The sequence below is a fragment of the Culicoides brevitarsis genome, chromosome 1 (genome assembly GCF_036172545.1).
Source record: "Culicoides brevitarsis isolate CSIRO-B50_1 chromosome 1, AGI_CSIRO_Cbre_v1, whole genome shotgun sequence".
In the NCBI taxonomy this organism is placed as follows: Eukaryota; Metazoa; Arthropoda; class Insecta; order Diptera; family Ceratopogonidae; genus Culicoides; species Culicoides brevitarsis.
In genome coordinates, this window is record NC_087085.1 from 30,203,625 (window position 1) to 30,226,684 (window position 23,060).

The 23,060-nt window shown below is 24.8% G+C and overlaps 3 protein-coding genes across 3 annotated transcripts in view; 1 reads left to right on the forward strand and 2 right to left on the reverse strand.

Moving 5' to 3' along the window:
* Positions 1 to 16,695, forward strand: part of LOC134837609 (uncharacterized) — a 110,959-nt gene extending 94,264 nt beyond the window's left edge. Inside the window, exons 11-20 of the mRNA XM_063852992.1 lie at positions 6,185 to 6,338; positions 6,416 to 6,577; positions 6,734 to 6,972; positions 7,803 to 8,120; positions 8,176 to 8,392; positions 8,805 to 9,032; positions 10,710 to 12,387; positions 14,595 to 14,884; positions 15,908 to 16,214; positions 16,271 to 16,695. Of these exons, the coding sequence (XP_063709062.1) occupies positions 6,185 to 6,338; positions 6,416 to 6,577; positions 6,734 to 6,972; positions 7,803 to 8,120; positions 8,176 to 8,392; positions 8,805 to 9,032; positions 10,710 to 12,387; positions 14,595 to 14,884; positions 15,908 to 16,214; positions 16,271 to 16,620 (3,943 nt within the window). The 3' untranslated portion in view covers positions 16,621 to 16,695. The remainder of the gene's footprint in view (positions 1 to 6,184; positions 6,339 to 6,415; positions 6,578 to 6,733; positions 6,973 to 7,802; positions 8,121 to 8,175; positions 8,393 to 8,804; positions 9,033 to 10,709; positions 12,388 to 14,594; positions 14,885 to 15,907; positions 16,215 to 16,270) is intronic.
* Positions 16,696 to 19,023: 2,328 nt separating this feature from the next.
* LOC134828113 (uncharacterized) lies at positions 19,024 to 22,303 on the reverse strand. The gene is made up of 3 exons (XM_063841081.1): positions 22,115 to 22,303; positions 19,612 to 19,725; positions 19,024 to 19,546 (listed from the first exon to the last, which is right to left on the reverse strand). Exons 1-3 carry the CDS (start codon positions 22,176 to 22,178, stop codon positions 19,113 to 19,115), a joined length of 612 nt encoding a protein of 203 aa, XP_063697151.1. The 5' UTR covers positions 22,179 to 22,303; the 3' UTR covers positions 19,024 to 19,112.
* The window catches only part of LOC134828112 (vacuolar protein sorting-associated protein 37B), a 169,114-nt gene continuing 167,836 nt past the window's right edge, over positions 21,783 to 23,060 (reverse strand). The window contains exon 3 of the mRNA XM_063841080.1: positions 21,783 to 21,801. The gene's annotated coding sequence lies outside the window, so the exon portion shown is untranslated. The remainder of the gene's footprint in view (positions 21,802 to 23,060) is intronic.

The following is a 23,060-nucleotide window of genomic DNA, read 5'->3' on the forward strand; positions in this document are numbered from 1 at the left end:
TCGTAGAACAAACATTTTTAGCTGTTAACTTTTTCATGTTCAAATTTTATAATTTCAATGTTGTATATATTTTAAAACCTCTTTTTTTACACCACTAACATCCCGCATCGCATTCTTTCTTCACACACAACTTGAAACTTCATCATCTTTTTTTTCATTTCTCGTCATTTAACGAGCAACAACATTTATTATTGCTTAAAATATTATCAAACCCATTAAAATTCTGTAAAATAAACTTAATTTACGTTATTATAAAGTTAATATCAGCCTTCTATGCATGTCAATCTGTCACACATCAAAGCGTCATATGGAGTGGAGTCGAAACGGAGAACAAGAGAAATCTATCAAAAGTTGTAAAATTTAATCGATTATGTTATTACGAGCGTACTTCAAAAATGACATGACTCTCGTTTGATGAAAATTGATTTATTTATAATTTCTTGCGTTACTTTGGGTGTGTCTTCTTCGGAATTTTACACGGAAAAGGAGATGGCAAATTATTTTATTAAATTTATTACTTTACGGGGTTTCTGGGAATTATTTTTGGGGATTTTTGCGTGAGTTCAAGAGATTTTGTTTATGTGCAACGAGTTTGCTTGTTTTCGTTTAATTAAAAGTTCATAAAGGCTTAATTTGGAGCAGCATTAAAGCTCATCAAAAAGTAATTAAAAAATGATTTACTTTGAATTAAAAAGTGTAAAAAAATAAGCAGGGGAGCAAATGTTTGTCGAATATTCGTGAATTTTACGCAAAAAAAAAATAATTTTTATGTAGAATTAAATGAATTTAATAATTTTTGCATTTATAAAAAGAAACCTCTTGTTTCGTTTAAAGATTTTAGTGAAATTTAAAACTTTTTTCACAAATTTTAATGTAAATTTTTTATTAAAGGACAATTTAATAAAGCTAAAAATTTTCAATTCATCGATCTTTCAAAAAATAATAATTTAAAAAAAAATAAAAAAAATATTAAAATGATTTAAAGAAGAATTAATTAAAAAAAATTAAATTTAAAAAAATAATTAATTTGATAAGGCCGCTCCAAATTTATTTCGAACTTTTTGTCCCAAAAACTTTTTTTCAAAATGGGGGGGGGGGTCAAAATAAAAAAAAAATTTAAATACTTTTTCATACAAAATGACAAAATTTTAACAGTTTTTTGTCATTAATTAATATTTTAGTTGATTTTGTTGTAATTGAATTTGATATTAAAAATTTTTAAGAGTATTTCAAGTTAATTTTTCGTAAAAATAACTTCAAAAAATTTTAAAAATTTTTTTTTGAAAAAAATTTTGATTTTTTTTTTTGAAAAAAATTTTGAAAATTTTTTTTTATTTGAAAAATGAAAAAAAATTTAAAGAAGAAAATTTAATTTTAAATTTCTTAAAAAATTGAAAATTTTTTTTTTAAATTTTGGGAAATTTCTTTAAAAAATATGAAAAAAGACCAAAAAATTGTCAATTTTGTAATTTTTTTTATTTGTAATTTTCGATTTTTTTAATTTCAAAAAAAATATTTGGAGCAGTATTTAACCTACAATTTTAATTTTATTTTTTTAATTTATAAAATTACTAAAAATAAACATTTTTATTTATTTTAATTTTTTTTTAAATAATTTATTTTTTTTTTAATTTTAAATTAAAATTAAGTTTTTAATTTTATTTAAATTAATTTTAATTTAATTTAATTTCATTTAAAATTTATTTAAAAATATAATACATAAATAATTAAATAAAAATTTAAATTAAATAAAACCAATTAAATTGATTATAATTTTGAAAAGAAATACAAATTAGGAATTATTAATCAAAAATTATTTAAATTATTACTTATTTAAAATTAATTTTAAAAATTGTTGTAAAATCAGTTTAAAAAAAATGGCTAAACTTTTAAATTTTTCACGCCTTTGACAAAAGTCGCCAACATGCCCGCACAAGACAAAATCCTGTAAAAACGTCATGATGTGTAAAAAAAAACTTTTCTGCACATAAAATTTTGACAATAAAAACGCAAAAAAAAAACGAAAAGTACCATGATGTTAGAAAACTTTTGTACTAGATGATTTGTGTAATCTCACTAAGAGAAGCCATGGCCAAATATACGAATTTTTATCATAAGTCTATGTATGTCTGTGTGCGTCGTTGAACTGAATTACATTTGAAATTAGGTCATGTCAAGTTGTAACATTGTCGCTCGATGTTTCTTGTTTATTCAGCCATGAAAAGCGATAAAGAACTCCAGTCTTCCAATAATAATGGCCTTTGAGAAAATTGACATCCGCACCAATTAATATTTCATAAAGTAAATATTTTAGCAGAAAGGACACAAAAAATGCTAATGGACTCAGAATTAAGAATACTTTTGGGAATAATTTTTGAATAAATTAGCAACGAGCAATTTTTCTGTCATCGTTCCATGATTGAATGACACAAAATTGGTCGCCACTAATTTAAATGACATCACCATCATATTCCGACTAAATAATACCGAAAACATCCTAGATTCGCATTTTGAATACACAACATGAAAAAAAATGTAGCAAGCAAAAAATTTTCTCGTTCAGTCTAGATAAATATTATGCACAGTCATGCGTCTGCAGCAAGCTGTAAAAATATCTTCAAATTCTCATCACATTCTTTTGTGGCTTTTTTTTGCTGCTACTGTCGTTGATGCTACTGCGCTGCCATTTCTTGTTGATGATAATAATAATTTATTCAAAATGTGCCAATCAAGCTCTGGAGCAAAGCGGCGGAATTCCAAAGTAGACAAATAGGCTCGAGATTATAGAGTTTTAGGGGCAACAGCTGAGCCTTTTTTGCAACATTTGGCACAAAAAAAACGAATAAACGACATTTTTGTCACACAATACTTTTCATTTTATGGGAAAATTTTCGCATTTGATGCCACAAAAAATCAGAAATCTCATTATTTTTACCATTTTTTCACTGCTTTGCTGGATTTTACTGTCTCTTGATCATCGTCGACTCATTCGTAAGCCACTCAAAAACACAAGAAAAACCTTCTTATAAATTCAAATTTTTTGTTTTTCTTTTCTTTTTGCCGTTCTTGCTATGAACTAAGCAGAAAAAAACCCAAATAACATATTTATTATGTTGAACAGTTTTTGCTTGCCTAAATTTTTTTTTGTTCCTTGCAAACAAACAATTTTTCTCGATGATGTTCAAACAATGAAGGTTCACATTGAGTTGTCGATTATCGCTCGAGATAGAGATGTAAAGTGAATAAATTTACAATATAATCACGTAATGTACAAAATATACATACACACAAAAAAATGATGATGATATAATATTATTATTTAAAAAAGCCTTTTCTGTTTCTTTATGAGTTTTCTGTGGTAAGGAAATGACCCAGATTTGGGAGTTTTATAATTTGTTTAAAAATTGAAAATTTAATTTAGGAAAAAATTAACAAAATTTGATGAAAAATGAATAAAAAATTTGATAATCAATTAATAAATAAATTAATTAAAAAATTAATAATTATATAATAAAATTTATAAATTATTTAATTAATTAATTATTTTTAATTATTTAATTTTTTTTCTTAACAAAATAATGCTGTTATACTAAAAACTTAAAATTTATTAAATTTTTAATTAAAAAATATATTTTATTTAACTAAATACGTTTTGTAATAATTTTCGAATTTTTTAGATAATTTTTAAAGTTACCTTAAAATGAAATTAATTTTATTTATTTATTTGCTTTTGGTAAAATATTAAAAAAAAAATCTTCAATTAAATTTATTAAAATTGATCAAAGAATTTATAATTTATTCAAAAAATATTAAATTTTTAATAAAAGAATTTAATTTGAAAAAATTACATTTAAAATTATTTATTTAACTAAAAAGAAATTTATTGTTAAGAAATTTTTTATTAAGAAAAACGAAAATTATTTTTAATATTTTTTAAAAAATATTTTTTTCATTTAAAAAAATTAAAAATTTTAATAAAGTTATTGAAAATTAGATTATTTATCGAATTACAATTTCGATGTTTAACTAAAAAATTTAATAAAAAAAGAATTAAATACTAAATCTGAGCAAATTGATAATTTTTTAATTAAAAATTAAGGTTTTATCATAAATATCCTTTGAATGTTTAGATTACTGTTATTGATTTTAATTAAAAAAATTAATGAACTGAAATAATTGAGTTTTCATACAAACCTAAATTTAAACTTATTTTAACTACAATTTATTTAACTACAAATGACACAAAAAAATTAAATAATATATAAAATAAATATATGTTTTTAATATAAAAAGCAGATTTTTATCAATAAAAACTTTCAATGAACTTTAAAAAAATGCAATTAAATTTTTTTTAGTCACATTTTAATTCTTTCAACTCCCATAGGGCTAACATTAAATATACATAGAGACCAAAGTTATTCAGAATATTTTACATACAGAAAAATCCACTTCAGTTCGATATTTTTATGAAACATAAAAAATAAAAAAAAACTTTTTATTTTAAAGAGAAACAAATTGAATTTGAATAAAAATCTGCTATGAATATTATATCAATTACAAAAGTTTTCACATGTTTCATCTTTTCTTTCTGTCTCGCACTGAGGGAATCACTTTTTGACATCTGCTGCTCCACGAAACAAGCTTAGATAATTTCCTGTGCTCTTCACTTTTAATACTTTGCCTCTCGGGCATAATTTGCACGACATTATATTTTATTGCCCGATCATCTAAACGTCCTCCCTTTAAATATTTACTATCCATGCGTCGTCGCTTGTCGCTTGTCAATGCATCAATCACATAAAATTGAATGCGTCTCCAATGACCTGGATATAAGACGATTGATTACAAGTTGGGTTTATGACACTTTTTTTTATGATTGTTTGATGTGATACTGGGGATCCACATTATTTGCATATTATGGAGTCATATAAAAAAAAGTTGAGAAAAAATTTTTTTTTGAAGTATGGAATGTCCAATAAATCAATTTCAGATCCACTCGAGTCATGTTTTGATGTCAATAAAGTCATTTTTCAGCCATTATAAATTATTATTGCGGTTATTTATGAACGGACAGCAAGATTTTTCGCTGTAATCTACTTCAATCTGTCATTTGCAGTATACTTGTCCGTTGTTTATTTTTTTAGTTTGATAAAAAAAATCTTAGAAGAAGCGTTATTTTTCTTATTTGAAAAAAATATTAAAAATTTACCAATTTTTACGTTGGAAAAAAAATCAAGTTTTTTGAAATTTTTTTGAAAATCCGAAAAATTTAAAATAAAAAATAATTTTTATTTAATTATTTATATTTTTTTTTTATTTAATTAAAAAAAATATATTTTTAAATTAAAACAAAAAAATCTCAAAAAATAATATTAAAAAATTAATTAATAATAAAAAAATAATAATTAAAATTAAAAAAACTAGTAATTTATTTTTAAATTTTTTAAAAATTCTTAAAATCTAAAAATAAATAAATAAAAAATTAATTAAAAATAATAAATAAAATGAAAAATTATTATTTAAATTTTTATTTTAATTTAATTTTTTAATTTTATTTTTAAAGCTCTGAAAAATAATTATATTTTTAATTTAAATTAAATTTAAAAAATTAAAAGGAAATAAAAAATTTAAAGATATTAAATAAAGAACATTATTATTTATTTATTATATCAATTTTAAAAATTAAAATTAAATTACTAGTTTTTTTTTTAAATTTTAATTTTTTAATTATTTTTTTTTATTTTTTACTATTAATTAATTTTTTAATACATATTATTTTTTGAGATTTTTTTGTTTTAATTTAAAAATTTATTTTTTTAGTTGAAAAATTGCATAAAATTTATTAGTGGGTTATTTTTATTTTAAAATAATTTTTTCATAAATTTTTAAAGCTCTGAAAAATAATTATATAATAAATAAATAAAATAATAAAAAAAATGAAAAACATACAAAAATTAAAAATTTAATTTTTTTATTTTATTATTTACTGATTTTTTTAATAAAATTTTTTGTTCAAAAAAAAAATAAAAGCAATAATAAATAATCTACTCTACTCCATCACATAATTCATTTACAATACACTTGCCCATTATTTAATTTTGATACGAAAAAAAAATCTCCAAAGTAATCAAGAAGCATCCTTCGAAATTTTCTAATCTCTTTTGTGTTATTTTCTCTCCCGCAGATACGTGTTCACAATAACAAGTTACCTAATAGGCGTTTTTATATTTGCTACAATTGTCGGTCAAGTTGGCAACGTAATTACAAATCGCAACGCTAATCGACTGGAATTCGAACGATTATTGGATGGAGCGAAGACGTACATGCGACACCATAAGGTACATAAAACCACGAAACTTTGGTTGCCACGACAAATAAATTGCTTTTGCTCTAATCGTCCTCCTTTCTCGCACAGGTGCCCGGTGGCATGAAACGCCGTGTGCTGCGCTGGTACGACTACAGTTGGTCACGAGGTCGCATTCAAGGTGGCGGCGACATCAATACCGCTCTCGGGCTATTGCCGGATAAATTGAAAACCGAGTTGGCACTTCACGTCAACTTGAGTGTGCTGAAAAAGGTGAGCATCAAAAGACAAAATTACGAATTCGAACGAGGAAAAGAAGAAATTGAACAATTTTAAGTCGGAAATTGGAACAAATCTAATTTTGTTTTATTTTTATGTGAGAGACATAAACCTTAATTTTATGTTTTCTTCCTCAATTTTTTCTTAAAGGTGACAATTTTTCAAGAATGTCAACCCGAATTTCTGCATGATTTGGTGCTGAAGATGAAAGCGTACATTTTTACACCGGGCGACTCCATTTGCAGGAAGGGAGAAGTAGCGCGAGAAATGTTTATCATTGCAGATGGGCTTTTGGAAGTTCTGAGTGAGACGGGGAAGGTGCTCACGTGCATGAAAGCTGGAGATTTTTTTGGTGAAATTGGGATTTTAAATTTGGATGGATTGAATAAGTGAGTAATTTTTTATTTTTTTTTTTCAAAAGTTTAGGAATAAAAAAAAAATAAAAAAATTTCTTAAAAATTTAGAATAAATTTTAGAAATTCTAATAAAAGTTTAAAAAAAAAAAATTATTAGGAAAAAATAAAATTTTAAAAAAATATTTTTTTTTTATTTAATTTAAATTTTAGACCAAAATTAATTTTTCTTTTTATTTAAATTAATTTAACAAATTTTATTCAATATTTTTTCAAAAATTTAAATTCTAAAAAATCACAAATATTTAAAGAAACTTGAAAAAAAAAATTAATAAAGAATTCATAAAACTTTGAAAATATATTTTAAAATTCGAAAAAATAAATATTTAAAGAATTTTATGTATAAAAATTTTTACCATAAATATTAATATTAAAAAATTTATTAAAATTATTTTTTTTATAAAAATAAAAATTTATTAAAATTAATTATTTTAAAAAAAAATAAAATTTTTAAATATTTTAATTTTTAAGGAAATCCTATAAAAAAAAATAATAAAAGTTTTATTTTAAGCTTTTAATAAATTTTCATTTTTTAATTTTTTTTAATCTTTTAATTTTTTTAATTTTTAAATTTTAAATTCAAAATTTTAAGGAAACCTTAGAAAATAAATTATTAAAAAATTCAATAATTAATTTAATAAATTATAATTATTAATTAATTCGACTCTTTATTAAAAATATTTTTAAAAAATATTTTTAAAAAAATTCTAAAAATGATAAATTTATTAAGAAAATCTTAGAAAAATAAATTATTTAAATTTTTATTAATTTCTCATTAAATAATTTTTTTTAATTTTCTCTCACAGACGAACTGCTGACGTCCGTTCCGTCGGCTACTCCGAACTCTTCTCACTTTCTCGCGAAGATGTCCTTGCCGCCATGAAAGACTACCCGGAAGCGCAAGAAATCCTCCAAACGCTCGGCCGAAAACGACTCATGGAAGTTCGCTGCGTCAATAAACGCCATCCCAAAATCCCCGTGAATCCAGCGAATGATCCGCAAGCCGGAAGCGGTGCCGCCATCCGACAAGGCGAAGACAGTAGTGATAATAGTGCCTCAAAACGAATTGTAGATAAGCTACGCAGCGACGTCAAGGGTTTTAAAAATGCACTGAGAAAGTCAAGGTAAGAAAAAAATTTTAAATTCAACAAAAAAAATTTAAAAAAAATCCATTTTTAGTCGCACAACGACTGGTCGTCTCAGCAACGAGTCAATTGAACTGCAACCGTTACAAGGAAGCGGAACGCGCACACCGAAAAACGTTCTGCGACGCATGCCACGCGTCAAATCCGACGACAACAACGAGGAACAGGAAGGCAAATACGACAAAGTGATTAGTCCGATAGGCGCAGGACTGCCATTGCTGCAACGATTGCGACTGTTGAAGGAGAAACAAGTCAGAAATTTTTCTAAATTTGAATTTTTTCTTAGTTTTTTAGAGTTTTTGTCCAAATTTTTATCGTCTCTGAGCATCACGTGTGATTTTTCCTGTGAAAAATTTGAAATTAGAAACACGCTTTAATAGAATTGCTTTAAATGTCCCCCTTCCCCCTAAAAAAAAATATTTTTAAAAAAATGTTTGATCCCCAAAAAAATTTTCTCTCTCTCTCTATTTTTTAAGTTTTAGCTAATTTAGACTTTTTTGTAAACAAATTAGTTAGACAAACTTTTTTTTTCTTTTTTCTCTTTCACATACAAAAAAAAATCTATCACACGCAAAAATTTCGATGTCTTTCAAAAAAAACGTGTCGTGTGTTGTGCACCTCTGATTTACAAAAAAACAAAAAAAAATATTTGCAAAAACGTAGGATCGCGAAGAGCGAGCAGCTAAAGCACCAGCATCATCTGCACCATCTAACGCTAATAGTATAGTTTCACTTCCATCATCATCACATTCTCATGTAAAGTCTGCCATATCGCCGCAGGAATCGATACAAGAAGAGCCCGAGCAAGAGGTGATCGGTGCAGGGCTTCCGTTACTGCAACGATTAAAACTTCTCAAGCAAAAGCAAGATCAGGAAATGGAGCAGACGAAGGTAAAAAAATAATTCCTGATGAAATATTTTTCTCGAATAAGGTCATTAAAAGGAGATATTGGCAGAAAGACATTTTTTTCGAAATTTTTAAATTTTTTATCCCCAAGTAGATAGTTTTGATTGTTGAATCTTCTTAGAAAATTTAGATTTTTCTGTGTGAATTTTTTCCCGATATCCTAAAAAAATGTTAGAATTAAAATTTAATTAATTTTAAAAGAAGGAGCAATGAACAAAAATGTTTCACATTTTATCTTCATATTTTTTTAAAAAATTTTAATCATCAATTTAATTTTAATTAAATGATAATTTTTATATGAAAAAAAATTTAAAAAAAAAATATTAAAATAGGTACATATAATAGAAAAATTTATTCAATTTTTTCCTTTTTTTTTTAATAAAAATGATTTAATTAATTTTTAAATTAAAAATTACACTATTTAAAAAAAAATCAGAGCTAAATCACTCATAAAAATAAAATATAATTATTTAAAAATTATTAAAAATTATTTATTTATTTATGTTTTATTCAATTCTTTTTAATTATTTTTTCATTTATTAACTTTTTTATTTTATTTTAGGCCGCTCCAAAAGAAAATCAAAAATAAAGTCCAAAATTTTAAAAATAAAATAGGGGAAAAAACTTTTTCTATTACAAAAAAATAAAAAAATTAAATAATTTTTAAAAAAAATTGAAAATAAAAATTCTAAAGTTAAAAATTTTCATACAAAATGACAAAATTTTAGCAATTTTTGATCAACATTTTTGTTGTTTTTTAATAATCTTTTTTGAATTTTTCAAATTAAAAATTGATTTTAGATCATTATAAGTTAAAAATTGAAAAATTAAAATTTTTAAAAATTTAAAAAAAAATTTGAAAAAAAAATTCAGTAATTTTATGAAAAATATTTTTAGAGAAGAAAATTCAAGTTAAAATATGATTTTCAAAACAAAAATTAAAATAATTAAAAATTTTTATTTTTTGAAAATGTTTTGAAAAATAATGAAAATACACCAAAAAACGATCAATTTTAATTTTTGTTTTATTTTGCCCCATTGCGGCCTTATTATTTTTATAAAAGTAATTCTGTGTTAAATATTCATTAAAATAAAATTAATAAATTACAAAAAAATAACTTTCTGTTAAAAACTGTTTTCTATCAGAAATTAAAAAAAAAAATAAAAAAAAAATTATTAATAATTTTTAATTTTATCGTGAAATTAAAGAGCTTAAAAAATTCTTAAACTTAAAAAATTAATATTTTACTAAAAAAAAATAAATAAAAAAATAAATAATAAATAAAACAATATAAAAAAAAATTTATCAATGACTATTTTTTTTAACAATTAAAATTAATTTGTTTTAACAATACATTATTTTATCAAAAACAAAAACAAAAAATATCTCAAAAGATGTTATCATTTTTTTTAATAATTTTACTTAAAAAATTTTTTTTAATTAAAAATATTTTAAAAATAATTTTAAAAAATCTTATTTTTAATAATCCAAAGTTTTTATCAACTTTTAAATATTAAAAAAAAAAAATTATTTATTATTTAATAAATAATTCTAAATTTTATAGGTTAAAAATTTTATTAAATTTATTTTAAATTTTAAAACAATGTGAAACATTTTTGCTTCTTACACTTGTCTAATTTTAACTTTTTCTCCTCTACAGCTTCAACCCACAATTCTGGCAGGCAGTTCAATGCCCGTCGGCATAAGTCCCACATCACCCACACTAAAAGTCCCTCCAATGAGTCCGCCAGCAGCGAGCGGAAGCAGCGGCGTCTCTCTCTCACCCACGAAACTCATGAAAGCCATTCACAAGGTCTCGTTCAAAGATCGCATCAAGAGTCTGCAATCGGACAAGACATCCGGCGCCGGTAGCAAATCCATTTCGAGCGACAACAGTGATATGAAACAGCATTTAATTCCGCCTCCATCTCCGACACAAAGCCAACTACAAGGTCAAATCACACGTAGTAGTCAGATTAGTACAACAACTAGTAATAATAATAATAGTAATAGTAAAACCAATAATACTAGCAAACCGTCCACAGCGCAAACCATTAAAGAAAAAATCAAGTCTTTTAGTAATTTCGATAAGTTACATCGCGTAGATCACGCCTCATCCATGTCATCCGTTCACACGATTTCGGCAGCAGCAACGACGTCGTCGTCGTCGGGCAGCAGCGCGCCAGTTGCCGGAACCGCATCCATCAAACCATGGTCCAAGCTCAAATTAGCCACTGTTATAGGTGGCAGCTATACAAGTCTGAACAATGCACAGGCCGAAGATTCGCCGAACAAAAGCAAAAGCAAGTCGTCCAAATCGACAAAAGGTGCCGGAGGCTCGGAGCTCAATCTGACATCGCGAAAATCCCTGTCGAACGAGAAAGCGAGTGTTAGTGACAGTGAGCTGAAAAATCTTCCGAGTACTCGAGTCGTGCCAAAAATCAAGCAAAAACCGAAGCCGATTCGGATCGACCCGAATCCGAAAATGTATCAAAGTGTGGATGACTTGTCGCCGGAATACGGTGGCCTGCCATTCGTGAAAAAGCTGAAAATCCTGAACGAAAGACAAAAATTAGCGGAACTCGAGTCCGCCATCCAAACACGTAGCTTTAGTTTAGACTGTACCGAAACCGCTAACAATTACGCTCAAGTCGAGCCGCTGTACCGCAGTCATAGCGAAGCCAGTTGTATGGCGCCGCGCGGTATAACCACAACCACGTCAACGACTCCGCATCATCAGCAGCCGCTTAACACGACTCCCGTGACGGGCATTCGACGGAGCTACGTGCTCGAACAGCAGTGCCTCAATTCCCCGCTGAGTCCCGAGTCGAATGAGACACGCGAACGCCGCGAACTGAAGAGCATTCTGAAGAAACTGTCCGAAGACAAGATCGCCAATGACGAAGCCGAGGCACGTGGCGACCTGAATCGCCTCATGCGCGCACAAACACTCGAAGGGTACGTTGCGAGACACAGCAAATTCACAAAAAGCGTTACCTTCAACCGTAACACTCTTTCTAGTCCCCCCAATAGTGCTGGATTGCCGCCGTTATCGCCGCAAGCGGTTTCCCCTCACGTCAGAGACGACGCTCTCTATCCCCCTCCTCCCGTTTCGCCAGCAGCGGCGGCGGCGGCGGCAGCGACGTCAATTTCCGACGTTACCACGATGACAACGACGAGTCTCGTTTCGCCCACGGAAATTACCACGACGAAAATTAGCACGAAACAAATTATCACGGAGCAGGAAATTCATCATGCGAAACTTGCGGACGACTCGTCGCCGCTTAAACCTCCTTTCTTTACAGCAATGTCTCCCAATCAGCGGAATATCATCAAAGGTACGTCAAAAATTTTCTCCCTTTTTTTTCTCTGTCGTCATCTGAACTTTCGTACCTTCGTTCGTTGTAACCTTTAAACACCGCAACATAGCTCTCTAATAGCACCCGTATGATAAAAAAAAAATAAGAAAACACACACAAAATATTTTTTTTTCTCTCTCGTGAAATGCTTTGAAGTTCTTACCCTCGCTCCCCCTTAATGTTAGCGATCCTCCCAGTTACCTGAGTAAATATATTCAAAGGACAGAATAAAAATCAAAATTGTTTTCGATTTTCTTCAATTTAATTTTTTTTTAAATTTAATAACTTAGAAATATTCATGAAAAAAGATTTAAATTAAATGTTTAATTTTAACTTAGAATTTCTGAGTTAGAAATAAAAAATCTTTTGAATTAAAAGTCAAACTACCGTAATGTACTTAATTCTAAGAGAATTTAAAAATTTGTTTTCTTAACGAAAATAAAAAATAAAACTCGTTTTTTTAACAATTTTTGTTTATAAATTCATATTTTTAAAAAATTTAAAAGAAAATTTTTAAATTTCAACTAATTTAATATTTTTACAAATTTTAAAATTATCATTTTTGTTTTAAAAACATTTAAAAATGCAAATAAAAATTATTTTAAAAAATACATAATAAAAAAATCGAAAAATTAAAAGAAATTGACTGAACTTCAGTATGAGCTGAAAAAAATTAAGATTTATAAATTTTTCCTTTTCATTTGAATTTCAATGGTTTTTTTTCTTTAGACATTGTGTACATTACGGTAATTTACTTTTTGCTTTAATTTTTAAAATAATTCGAAAAAAAACTTCAAATTTACTTATTCTTAGGTTAAAGTTTAATTCAGTCAATTTAAAAAAAATTATTTTACAAAGTTATGTTTAAACTTTTAAAAATTTAACAAATATCAAAAAAAATCTAAAAATAAATTTTAAAATTTAAGTTATAAAATTTTAGATTTTTTTTTTTTATATAAACAAAGATTAAATTTCATAAGGTTTTTAATGTTTCTTAGAAAAAGTGAAATTTAAAAGTTTTAATATTTTAATATTTTTTTTTTAATTCAAAGTTTTCACTTAATTTTCACAATTTTTTAAATTTTTATTGAAAAATGTTCAATTTTTTTATTATGAACAATAATTTTTTAATACAAATTTAAAAACTGTTGAAAAAAAAAATTTTAATGACTTAATGTAACTTAAAATTGACTTAAGCCTATTGAATGAAATTTTTAATATTTTTTTTAATACTTTAAAAATTAATAAAAAATTTAAAATTTTTTAGAATTTTTTAGAAATTTAGAATTTTTTTTAGAAAAACTTTTAAAAATTAAGATTAAACTTTTTTAGTTGACTTTAAATTAATTCAAATATGTAATAAAATTTTGAGTAAAATCAATTTTCTTTTTAATTTTATAAAAATATGAAATCGAAAACATTTTTGATTTTTGTACCAACCTTGTATAAAATTGTGTGCACAGAAAAAAATGATTGCTAATCAAAAAATCACAAAATAAACAAGACCCCGACACACCGTTCACCCGAGGAAACAGCACAACATTGTAGTTACGCGCTTTTTATTCAATTATAATTTGCATTATTGGTTCGTTAAATGACAAAATGCCTCTTTGATGTCCGAGTAAGTGTAAATTACATCGCCCTGGACCGAGCCACGTGACTTCTTTTTTTGCTTTTTAATCAAAATTTTGCACTTTAAACACCTTAAATAGACCGAAACACGCCAACACTTGCTTAGGCTTGAAAAATACTCAGAAAAAAAATCGTAGAAATAAAGCTAAAAAGTATTATTATACAAAAATTTATAAATAAACAGTAAAGTAAGTAAGTATGATTTAGAGTAGTTGATTTTCTTACATTTATTAGATTTTTTGCTACGGCAAGAAAAATAAAAAATCTTTGCTTCTTTCTATCTAAAAAAAAAATATACAGAAAAAAGTTTTAATCTTTAGTAATCCTATCTGGCTTTTTATGATATTTTTCGTTTGTTTGTGATATTTATCATTTTAGTTGATTTTTTGTTCCAAATAAAAAAAAAAAAAAAAATGTAAACGATTGCACCTCATTTAATTTTATTCTCTTTTACAACAACAACAACAAAAAAGATGATAAATTTGCGATAACAAAAAATTATCCTAGCGGGAATCTCGGACTTATTTTGAAAAATTCTCCTTAATTTGTCACAGGTGGCATTGAAGAGCACGAATATTTTGGTGAAATTCTGCTGGGCATCAAGCAAGTCATTCAGAGTCACTTGAAGGAGGTGCAGGCAAAGTTTTACGAAAAGTTTGTCGATTTGGAGGAGGAAGTGAAGCAACGTGATATGATAATTGTGCAGCTGCAAACGAGAATTCATGAGCTGGAACACGGAAGAACGTGTGGTAGTAGTAGGTTGGCACAGCTCAAGGATAGCATTGAGAATAAGGAGAGACCGAGTAGCGGCGGATCAGGGTCGTCCAATGAGTTGCCTTTCATGGTGAGTTTTTAAATAATTTTTTTTTGCTGTAATTAAATTATTAATAAAATTTTGAAAATAAAAATAATTATTTTAATTAATTTATTTAAAACAAATAATAAATAAAAAAAAAAAACTTTTTTCAATATGTAAAATAAAAAAAAAATTTTTTGAAATAAAGCTTATTAAATTATAATTAATTAATTTACAATTTTTTTTATTTTAATTTATTCTTTTTAATTTTATTTTATGTATATATTTTTTAATTCCTTAATAATTTTATTTTGCTTTTTCAATTTATTTCAAATTAAAATTAAATTAAAATCATTAAAATTTTTTTCATGTTATTTCGACAAAAATTTTTTTTTTTTCTTTTAAATATTAAATACTTTATTAATTTTTTGAAATTTTTAAATTTTTTTAATTTTTTCGACTTTTGAAATGGGGCACGGGACAAAAAGTTCAAAAAAAATTTAGAGCGGCCTTAATTGATTTAAAAAAATTAAATAAAAATAAAATTAAATAAAAAAATTAAAAAAAAAATTAACAAAAAAATAACAAATAAAAAAAAAATTTAAATAATAAAGCTCATTAAATTTATTTAATTAATTCAGATTTTTTTAATTTATTTATTTTATGTTTTTTTAATTTTTATAATAATTTTATTTTGCTTGTTAAATTTCAATTCATTATATTTTTTTTTATTTCGAAAACATTTTTTTATTTTTTTTTTAAATATTTTGTTAATTATTTTTAAATTAAATTTTAATTTTTTTAATATTATATTTTTTATTAGAAATGAATACTCGTTTTTTTTTAATTCTTCTAAATTGATTTTTTACCTGCTTATTATTTTTTTATTTATATTATTTTAATTTATTTTATTTTTTATTTATTTTATAAATTATCGCAAAAAAAAAATATCGTTAAATATTGAAATATTTAAAAAATTGTCTCTAAATATTTTTTCGACAAAAAAAATATTTTAAAGCTATCCATTGAATAAAAAAATAATATTTAATTTTTTATTAATTTTTTTTTCAGCGCGGTGACTCCTTAGACACAATTTTCGCATCGTCACCGCCCTCTGAAGGCCAATTGACACGCTCAAAATATCGCAACCGCAAACGAATTTCGCCGAAACATCGTGCAATTAACAGTCAATCATGGGAAAGCAGCGACCAAGACAGCTTCGATCAACCCCAGCGACGTGATAGCATGGTTGTTAGCAGTTACACGGGTAATTTGGTGCCAGACAGCGTAATTCTCGACATGGGCACAAGCACGAGTTCCAATGACTCGCAATCCGACGAAGAAGCTCTCGAGGAGGAGGCGGAAGAGGAGCAAGAAGGTAAAATTATTAAAAAATTTTCAACGAATTTCGATTAAAACTAAGTTTTTCTTTAGAAGAAGAACTCGAGGAAGAAGAAGAAACCTGCGACGAAGACGACGATCAAGTGAACGAACTCCATTCGAACGACTGGGAAGTCCGGATGCTCGCAGCGGAGTTAGATAAACGCGAAAGCAAATCTGCTGGCGACATGCGAGGCACAGATGTCGATGAAAGTGACGGCTTGCTGAGACGAAGACGCAAACGCAGTTACACCACAGATACGGATTACACGGATTCCGACATGGATATGAATAGTGCAAGACCGCGAGCTGGCAGCTTGGACCAATATAACTTGCGACGGAAGGAAAGAACGCGAGGCGTCTTCAAAGCAATGAGCTTCGATCGGGACAAAGATAAGCTTTGAGACATAAGAGTCACATACGACATTTACATGTTTGCAACAAACGTAATTGATTAGAAATTTTCTCTCACATTTCCCCTCAAATAATGCACGAAATAATTTTTTTATTGTTAAACTACTGAAAAAAACAGAGCTTTAATTTCATAAAATAATAAAAAAAAATATGATTGATTTAATAAAAATAAATAATAAAATAAATAATTAAATAGAAATCATAAATAAAGAAAAACTCATTATTTTTCTGAAAAAAAATAATAAAAAAAATGTAATAAATGTTTTAAAATTCTTACCTTTAAAAGTTAAAATTAAAAAATATTATCAATTAAAAAAAGTTAAAACCTAAAAAAATATATATCATGAAAAATAATAAATAATAATAAAATATTTAGTAAGAAAACACAAAAAAAAATAAGTTTAAAAAACTATCCTTTGCATATTTTATTCAAATAATGAGTCACAAAGCAACCTATATAATGAAAACTAAATAATAATAAATTTAAAATAAATAGAATTATGCTCTAAAAATAAACTTACAATATATAAAGGACAAAAAAATAATAATTTCAAGTTATTAATAAAAAAAAATAACTTTTATGATGAAAAAATAAATGAACGAACATATGTATTTAAAAATAAAAAAAATGAAACATGTGATTATTAAAAAAACATTAAACGTTTAAAAAAAGGAGAATTTGTTAGATTTTTCGTTAATTTTATTTTTAAATTTTATTAAAAAAATTATTGTGTTCAAATATAAATATTTAACGAAAAAAAAATCTATGAAATGTAACCGATAAAAAAATGATGAATTTATAATCGGACTATACTGTGATAGATTTCCCTTGTAGAAAAAATAATATACATAATTAATAATTCTGTCGTAGTGAATGTTAGTTATTTTTTAATTGTTATTTGACTAAAATTATTTTTTATAGAAAAGTTAAAAAGAAATATTTTTTAATTTAATTTTGTAGAAAGAAAAATAAAAAAAAAATAATTTTTTAATTTTTAGACTGAAGCAATTAGCATTTATTTATTTTATTCTTAATTTTTGTTTAATTGAAAAATTTTTTGTTAAATTAATTAAATTTTGGAATTAATTAGAAATTTAATTAAGTTTATTTTAAAATTTTATTAAATAAAAATAAAATTTTTTTGAATTAATTAAATTAACCAAAAAAAATTATTTTTAAAATATTTTAATATTTTTATTTTAAATATTTTATTTTTGAATACTTTAATATTTTAATATATATATTTAATAAAAATATATATCTTTCTTTGATTTAAACAATTTATTTTTTTTAATTAAAAAAAAAATAAAGATTAATAAATACAAAAAAAAAAATTTATATTATTAAATAATTATTAAATAATCAATAAATAAAAGTATTTTTTTTTTTTTCATTAAAATTTAATTTTAAAATTTTTTTAAATCAAATTTAAACTTATTAAATTGAACAAAAAATAAAATATTTAATTTTAAAGTTTTTTTAAATGAACCTTATTATTTTAATAAATTTAAACAATTTTTTACTTTTTTGAATAAATGATTGATAAAATACTTATTTTTTTTTATAAAAATTTTTTATATTTTAAAAAAATAAAATTTTTAAAAATATAATAAGTAATTAAATAATATCAAAAAAATTTTTATTATTTTTTTTTTTTCTTTTATTTTATTTCATTTTTTAATTTAATTTAAAAATAATTTTTTAAATGCATCAGTCTTTGTAGTAAAAAATAATATTTTTTTTTTAAAAAATGACTGTTTTTTAATAAAAAAAAAATATTTAATTGTTGTAAATATTTCTAAAATGCACACACAAAAAATTATTTTCTGAGCACGACAGAAAAAAAACACAAAAAACGCTCATAATAGTCCAATAAAAAAATATTCATCGAATTAAAAAAAAAACTTTTCTTCTAAAATCTCAACTAATCGTTAAAATTCTCCTATTTTCTCTGCAATACCTTCAATATTTACACAAAATAAACGTTACCTACTTTCTAAACTGACAAAAAAATTGTATGAAAAAAATATGAAGCAACACTAAAATACAAATAAATGATAATACCGAACAATAAACCTAATTACTAGAGTCATATATATGAATAAAAGTATATATATTGTGATCAAACACAATTTTAGCTAATATTATCATAAAAACAAGAAATATGTATTACTATCAAAACAACAAAAATTATATGAAAAAATGTTACGAATGGCAGATAAGAACATGTTAAAAGTGAAGAGATAGATAAAAAAAAATATTGACAGACAAGTCAACCATAAAAGCTTTATAGGTTTAAGGGAAAGGAGTTAAAAAAATAACATTAAAAAATTTTAAAAATAAAAAAAGTAATAAAAATGTATGAATTATAATAAATAATAGAAAAAAAATGTTTTTTTTAATAATTTTAATTTTTTTTTATTAATTTTTAATACTTCTACAACTTTTTTCTTATCTTATCGACGAATTTGTCACCCAAATTCAGTAAAACGCGTTTGTCATCAAAAGACAACCGGCGATGACGAGCATGCTAAAAGTGACGGTAGTTCCAGTTCCCTTGTACTCTTCGTTGTTACATCCATGCGAATCGCATTTTTGGCAACTTTTTTCCTTCGAACAGTCCTCGTAGTCCGACAAGCATTCCCGGATGACGTGATCGCCATGTTGACGCACGATGCATTGGTCGTTCGCTTGATATGTGCGACACGGGAAGGGAGTGCCTTCGATTTTCTGCGTGCAATTTCCATCCTCTTTGCGTTCGTCGCAGTGATGACAGAAGATGCGGTGCGGCGGGAAGAGACCTCCGTTGCAATTTGTCGAGTTGCAAGTGCGGCAAGTGGCTTCGTCTTCATTTTGGGAGCAATGCGACAAAACTTCGGTGGAAAGGTCTTTTTGGCAGCCACGGATTACGCGACCTATGAGGAAAATTGAAGGTTTTTTAGGTTTTGAACGGAATTTTAAAGGGAAAGAGAGTTTTTACCATCGACAACACGAACGTAACAATGAGCGGTGCCTCCTTCGCAACCACGGGAATAGCCATTTCCGTTGGGATTGTTGCAGTCGCCGTTGTTTTCAGAGGTGCATTGAAGACATTCTGGAAATAAAAAGAAAATTTATTTAAATTAAGTTGTTTGTTTGTAGGAGAGGAGTGAAAATTATTGACACATTTTTTTTTTAAATAGGTTATGGAGCATCAATCAATAAAGCACATGAAAATTAAAAAAAAAAATTAAAAACTCATGTTTTTCTGTTATTTAATTATTATTAATAAAAAATGTTTAGTAAATTTAATTTATTTTTTTTTACATTTAATATTTTATGTTTTCATTTATGCCGCTCCAAATGAAACTCAATAGTTTTGTCCAAAATTTTTGAAAAAAAATAAAGGGGGTAAAATAAAATAAAATTTGAAATACTGACTTTTTTCATACAAAATGCCAAAATTAAAACAATTTTTGATCGTTTAGTATTATTTTTGTTATTTTGAGTTAGTTGTACATATATTTAAAATTGATTTAAGAAAACTTTAGTTAAAATTGAAAAAAAAAATATCATAAAAAATAACTGTAAAATTTTTTTTGCAAAATAATTTCAGTAATTTTTATGAAAAATATTTTTAAAGAAGAAAATCAATTCTAAAGTACAATTTTTAATACACAAAATTTAAAAATTTAAAAAAAATAAAAAAATTTTTTAAATTGTCTTAAAATTTAATGAAAATAGCCCAAAAAACGGTATTTTTTGATAAAATTTTTAACTTTTCTATTTTTTTTGCCCCACTCACTTTTGGATTTTAAAATGGGGCACCGGATAAAACTATTGAGTTTCATTTGGAGCGGCCTTATTATTAAATTAAATGATTTTTTATTGATTTTATTTTAAAAATCAATCAAAATAAAATTATAAATATAATTATAATAAAAATATAAAAAATTCCAAAAACAATAATGCATCATTAAACTTTCAACTTTCAAAACAAGACAAGCATCAACGGTTTTTTAAATGAATTTCAAATTTAAAAAAATCTTTCAGCAAATCACATTAAATAAATTCGACAGTTTTTTAAAATGTTAGCGAAATTATTTTTTAAAATTAAACTTGACTTCAAAAAACGAGCCTGTGAAGTCAGATATTGTTTCATCGTTTAGAGAGCATTTAATTAAATTAATTTTATTTAATTTAATTAAATTGAATTAAAATTAAATTAAATTTACATTAAATTTTAAATGAAATTCAATTTAATTAATTTATCAATTAATTTTAATGAATTCCTATTTTTTTCTAATCTAAAATTTTAACGAAAATTAAAATCAGACGAGACTCAGTAAAATTAAGAAACAAATTGTAAAAAAAATCTCTAAATCTTACAAGCTTGATTTTTTGCCCTTCTCTCAGACGCATTTTTAACTTAAATAACAAACAAAAATTATTACGTTATTTATGATCTAAATGCGGGGCCAAAAGTACATCTTAAGTAAATACAAGACAAAATAAATAAAATATTTTTTTGATGATTAATCAGAGTTGCTTTTGTCTACTCAGAGTCTCAGACGAATTTTGTATAAACAACGATGATGATTCATCAAAAGAATGTGCGATTTATGCAAAAAAAAAAAAAGATGCAAGATCTTTTTATGAGTTTATCGAAATTTTTTTTTTTTTCAACTAAGCAAAATAATTTAAATTTATGATTAAAAATAGATATATTTTTTTTGTATTTTTAAATAAAATAAATAATTAACTAATTAATTAGAAAAAAAAATAATTAATTACTACCTACAACTTTTTATTTTTTTTATAAATTTCATTTAAAAAATATTTTTTTTTATTTTGTAAAAATTGACAATTTATTTTGTTTTTTTGATGATTAAAAATTATTTTAAAAAATTTTTCTGATAGCTTAAATGTAAATAAAATTTATTTATTATTTTTTTTATAATATCACCGCAACAGACAAAATTTAGTTTCTGATTTTTTTTATAAAAAAATAGAAATTTCTTAGAAATCTCATTGAATTAAAAAAAAAAAATAATCTAAACCAAAATCAAAATTTTTGTTCAAAAAAATACACGTTGAAACTGTTATCAAAATTCACATCAATACACTCTCAAACACAGATAAGGCTTTTATGCAAATCAAGGTGCGTCTTCGGCCTTAATTCCAACTAAAACTCTGAACACCACACACAGGAAGTTCCCTTGTTTACCTAAAAACCTCATATTTCACACAAACTAAAGTCGCCATGCGTCGATTCGTTATCTCCACAATATCAAATTAAAATCTATTATTACTCAAGCTGACAATCAGCAAGATATGATATCATCATTCACTCACAAAAAAAACTAAATATCGATGCATTGGTCTTCAATTAACCCAAAAGTGCGAATTTTGCCGAAACATAACAAGATGCGAACAAACAACAACATCTGTTAAGTGTTGAACAGCAAAAAAAATCGCAAATTCGTCATTTTTTATTTACTTACGTGACTCAACGTTGCAGAAAAGGAATGCGATTCCAATCAACAAATAAAGTGTTGTTTTGATCATTTTCACGGTTAATTATTTAATTTTTTATATTTTTTCAATAAAATATCTCAATTTTTACCGGCGACACTTTTTTTTTGCGAGAGTGAGAACAAATGATGACTGCGTCGTAAGACAACAAAAAATAAACTGAACATTTTTCCGAACACTCGTTGTCGTTATCGGAACTTTCTTTGTATGTGTTAGAGTACTAATTATAGGTTGATCATGAAAAAATTTCAGAAAAAAAGTTTTTTTTTCAATTGTGAGACATTTTCATGCCATTCTAACTCAGTAGCGATATCAATAGTTTATTATCAGACACGTAATCTTGATATCAATGTTTTATACAATCGAACACATTTTTCGATGTTGATAAATGGCGAAGGGAACGGCTTTTGTATGAGTAATGATCGTGTTTTTTTTCTTCAGCCACCTAATGAATTAAAGGCAAACATGGTAAATATTTAATCAGCCTTTATTGGAAAAAATAACGGAAGGTGTTGCAGTTTTATGAATATTTTAGTAATGTTGCTTCAAGTTGAAAAAAAAAAAATTTGTTCCTATTTTAGAATCCAAAAGTTGAGTGAAATTTATTTATTTTTAAATTTGACAAAAAAGATCAATTCTTAAGGGATTTTAGATCCTTTTATTTGATTTTTTTAATAATTTTATATTTTTTTAATTATTTTTTTTTATTTTTATGCTGAATATTTCAAATTTTGATATCGAAAGTCTTATTTTATATTTTATTTTTTTATTTATTTATTTATTTATTTATTTTTTATTTAATTTTTTTTTTTTTTTGATAAAAATACGTCAATAAAATTTTAAAAAAATAAATTTATTGATTAATTTGCCAAAAATATTTATTAATTAATTTAATTTAAATTTTACTTAATTTTA

What these genes read in the sequence shown, in the direction of transcription:
- LOC134828113 (XM_063841081.1), bottom strand. Translation starts at nt 22,178, where the DNA reads ATGATCAAAACAACACTTTATTTGTTGATTGGAATCGCATTCCTTTTC. An exon ending in TTTCTGCAACGTTGAGTCAC is followed by an intron (nt 19,726 to 22,114) that starts GTAAGTAAATAA and finishes TTTTATTTCCAG; the next exon opens with AATGTCTTCAATGCACCTCT. An exon ending in TTACGTTCGTGTTGTCGATG is followed by an intron (nt 19,547 to 19,611) that starts GTAAAAACTCTC and finishes TTTTCCTCATAG; the next exon opens with GTCGCGTAATCCGTGGCTGC.